Below are 2,485 nucleotides of genomic sequence, written 5' to 3'. Positions count from 1 at the left end.
TATTTCTTGGCTTAAAGTTGATCCACTTTATTGAAAAATTCATTTTTTTTAAATAATGCTTCATTATTTTAATTGAAAATTCATATATTTTATGGAAAAGTGGACAATTTTGATAATTTTATTATTTTTTAAAATTATTCTTCTTAACTGAAAACTTAATATTTCAACTTTTGGTTGAAAATCTTTTTTTAACTTGATAATTGATCTGTTTTAAAAAAAAAAACATCTTTTTTAGTAGACAATTTATCTTCTTGGTTGAAAATTCCTCTTTTTTATTCAAAAATTGACTATACCTTGTAGAAAGTTGAACCACTTGATTAAAAGTTCATTTTTACATGAAAATTTATCATTTTAGTTGAAAATTCGTACCATATTGTGCTCAATATGATCCCGCGCGCGTTCGAACGTGCAATAACTTTTTGAACTACTGCAAAATACAAACTTTTTTTTCACCAAAATTTTCGAAAGAGATTTTAGAATCTATTGGCACGTGGAAGAATTCTTTCACAGGCGGGGAAGTTTAATTAATTTTCAATTGTTTAAAACAAACGATTATTTAAACAATAAAAAAATGTTCTTACTACTGAACAATTTTTTATTGTAAAGTATAATTCGTAGCAAAAATTTTCATAACTCAATTATTGAATTTCGATGAACCGTTCGCGAGGAATCCATTTTTGAAAAACAAAATGATTAAGAACTTTGATTGTTAATAACTTGAAAAAATATATATTTTTCTTTTGTAAAAATATTTTAAATAGTTCCTCTTTATGATTAAGTTTGTAAATTCTAATTTTGATAATGTGTGATTGCAGGTGCGGAAGAACTGCTAGGGTTGGAAGTCCCAAAGATTGCAGAGTTGTCAATTTCGTTGCCCATCCGTTGGAAATTATTCTCACTCAGAAAATCGAAAAAGCTACGAGGTCTATGAAACCTCTTCCCATGCTCGATTATTTGAAGCGAAATTGGGTCCCGGAGGAAGAGGAAGAGGCAAGAAGTAGACCTGATAATTTATCAGATTACAGTGAAAAAGATTTAAAAAGTATAATAGAAGAACCTGATATCCAGGAGATGGTTGAAGTTAATGAGAAATAGAAAGAAGTGGAATCGTGTACATAGGCGTGTTGAGTAAATTTATATTCATTTTATTAAATCATGTCCTCTTTTTTTTAGATTTACACTTTCATTTTTATTTAATCCGAAAATAGGTACATTATTTTATTTTAATTAATATTTAGGGGCGCCACAGAGTCACTTTTTAACGAAAACCGTAATTTCTTTTTTGACCGGGAATTTTACAAATTTTTAGAAAAAAAAAATCCGTCCAAATTTGATTTTAACCGTTTTTTAAATAATTAGTTAAATTGTGATCTTTTATAATTATGATATAATTCAGTTTAGAATGGGTAATTCGAAAATCTTCCACTTTAAAAATTCTTCGTTTTAGTTTTTTAAGCGTTCATTTGAATTAAAAGAATTTCAGAATGCACTTTTAAAGACTTTAAAGAAGTAAATATTAGAATCGTATAAAATTAATTACTGATTTTTTAAAAATTGAACTGTACTTTAAGATTTAAAAAATGAGAAATAATTGATTTTATAACAATATTGGGAATCAGTTTACAATTGTAGAATTTCCAGATTTTAACGTTGCAAATTAACCTGTTTCAATTTGAAAGTCTTACATAAATGTAAACTTCCTATTGAAACTTTATAATAAATTATTTTTAATTTGAAAATAACTTCAGAATAATATATTTATAATTAAATGCTTTTATTCAATTTCAGTCTAAAATATTCGATTTTTAAACCATGTTTCAAAATTTTCTATTCAGAAAAAGAACAATTACTTAATATTTAGAAATATCTGACAGTTTATTAAAAATCAGTAATTATAAATTAAATATTCAAAAGTACACGCAAAAAAACTAAACTTTGAACGTTACAATTTTATTTTTCTATTTAACAAAATTTTATTTGTAAGTCAAATTGTCGAATTTTGATGTATAAATAACACTTGACGCCTATTATTCTTAGAAAAAATTCGAATAAGTTGAAGAGATGTTTTGAAGATTTGAAACAATTTTTAATTAATAAAAAATTTTAAATGATTTTAAATAATTTAAACGAAGTTTCTACGTATACCGACAAAATCCGGATTATTTGTAACAAAATTTCGGTGCAAATAGATTACGGCCTAATTTAAAACAAAATGTAGATTTTGGCAGATTTCGAAAGAAAGATATAGAAGCTTTTTAAGAATTTTCCCGTTTTTTTCCCCGGTTCGTAAACATTTTTTACAGACAATGATATTCAAAAAATCGAACGCTAAATCCAAAAATAGTTCTATTTGAAGCAATAAAAACTGAAAGGAAAATAAAAGCGCTGAGAGTAGTGAAACTTTTGAATTTTTGAACTTTCAAAATTGAAGTTTAAAAGTTGTTTCATTCAACAATTTTGCATTTAAATCCTTCGATTAAATATC

The 2,485-nt window shown here is 25.3% G+C and overlaps 1 protein-coding gene across 1 annotated transcript in view; it reads left to right on the top strand.

Moving 5' to 3' along the window:
* The window catches only part of LOC117182175 (probable ATP-dependent RNA helicase DDX28), a 33,402-nt gene extending 32,249 nt beyond the window's left edge, over positions 1-1,153 (top strand). Inside the window, exon 7 of the mRNA XM_033375225.1 lies at positions 816-1,153. Within this exon, the coding sequence (XP_033231116.1) occupies positions 816-1,095 (280 nt within the window). The 3' untranslated portion in view covers positions 1,096-1,153. The remainder of the gene's footprint in view (positions 1-815) is intronic.
* Positions 1,154-2,485: the final 1,332 nt, after the last annotated feature.

The sequence above is a fragment of the Belonocnema kinseyi genome, chromosome 10, assembly GCF_010883055.1.
Source record: "Belonocnema kinseyi isolate 2016_QV_RU_SX_M_011 chromosome 10, B_treatae_v1, whole genome shotgun sequence".
Classification (NCBI taxonomy): Eukaryota; Metazoa; Arthropoda; class Insecta; order Hymenoptera; family Cynipidae; genus Belonocnema; species Belonocnema kinseyi.
This window is presented reverse-complemented; position numbering and strand designations above follow the sequence as displayed.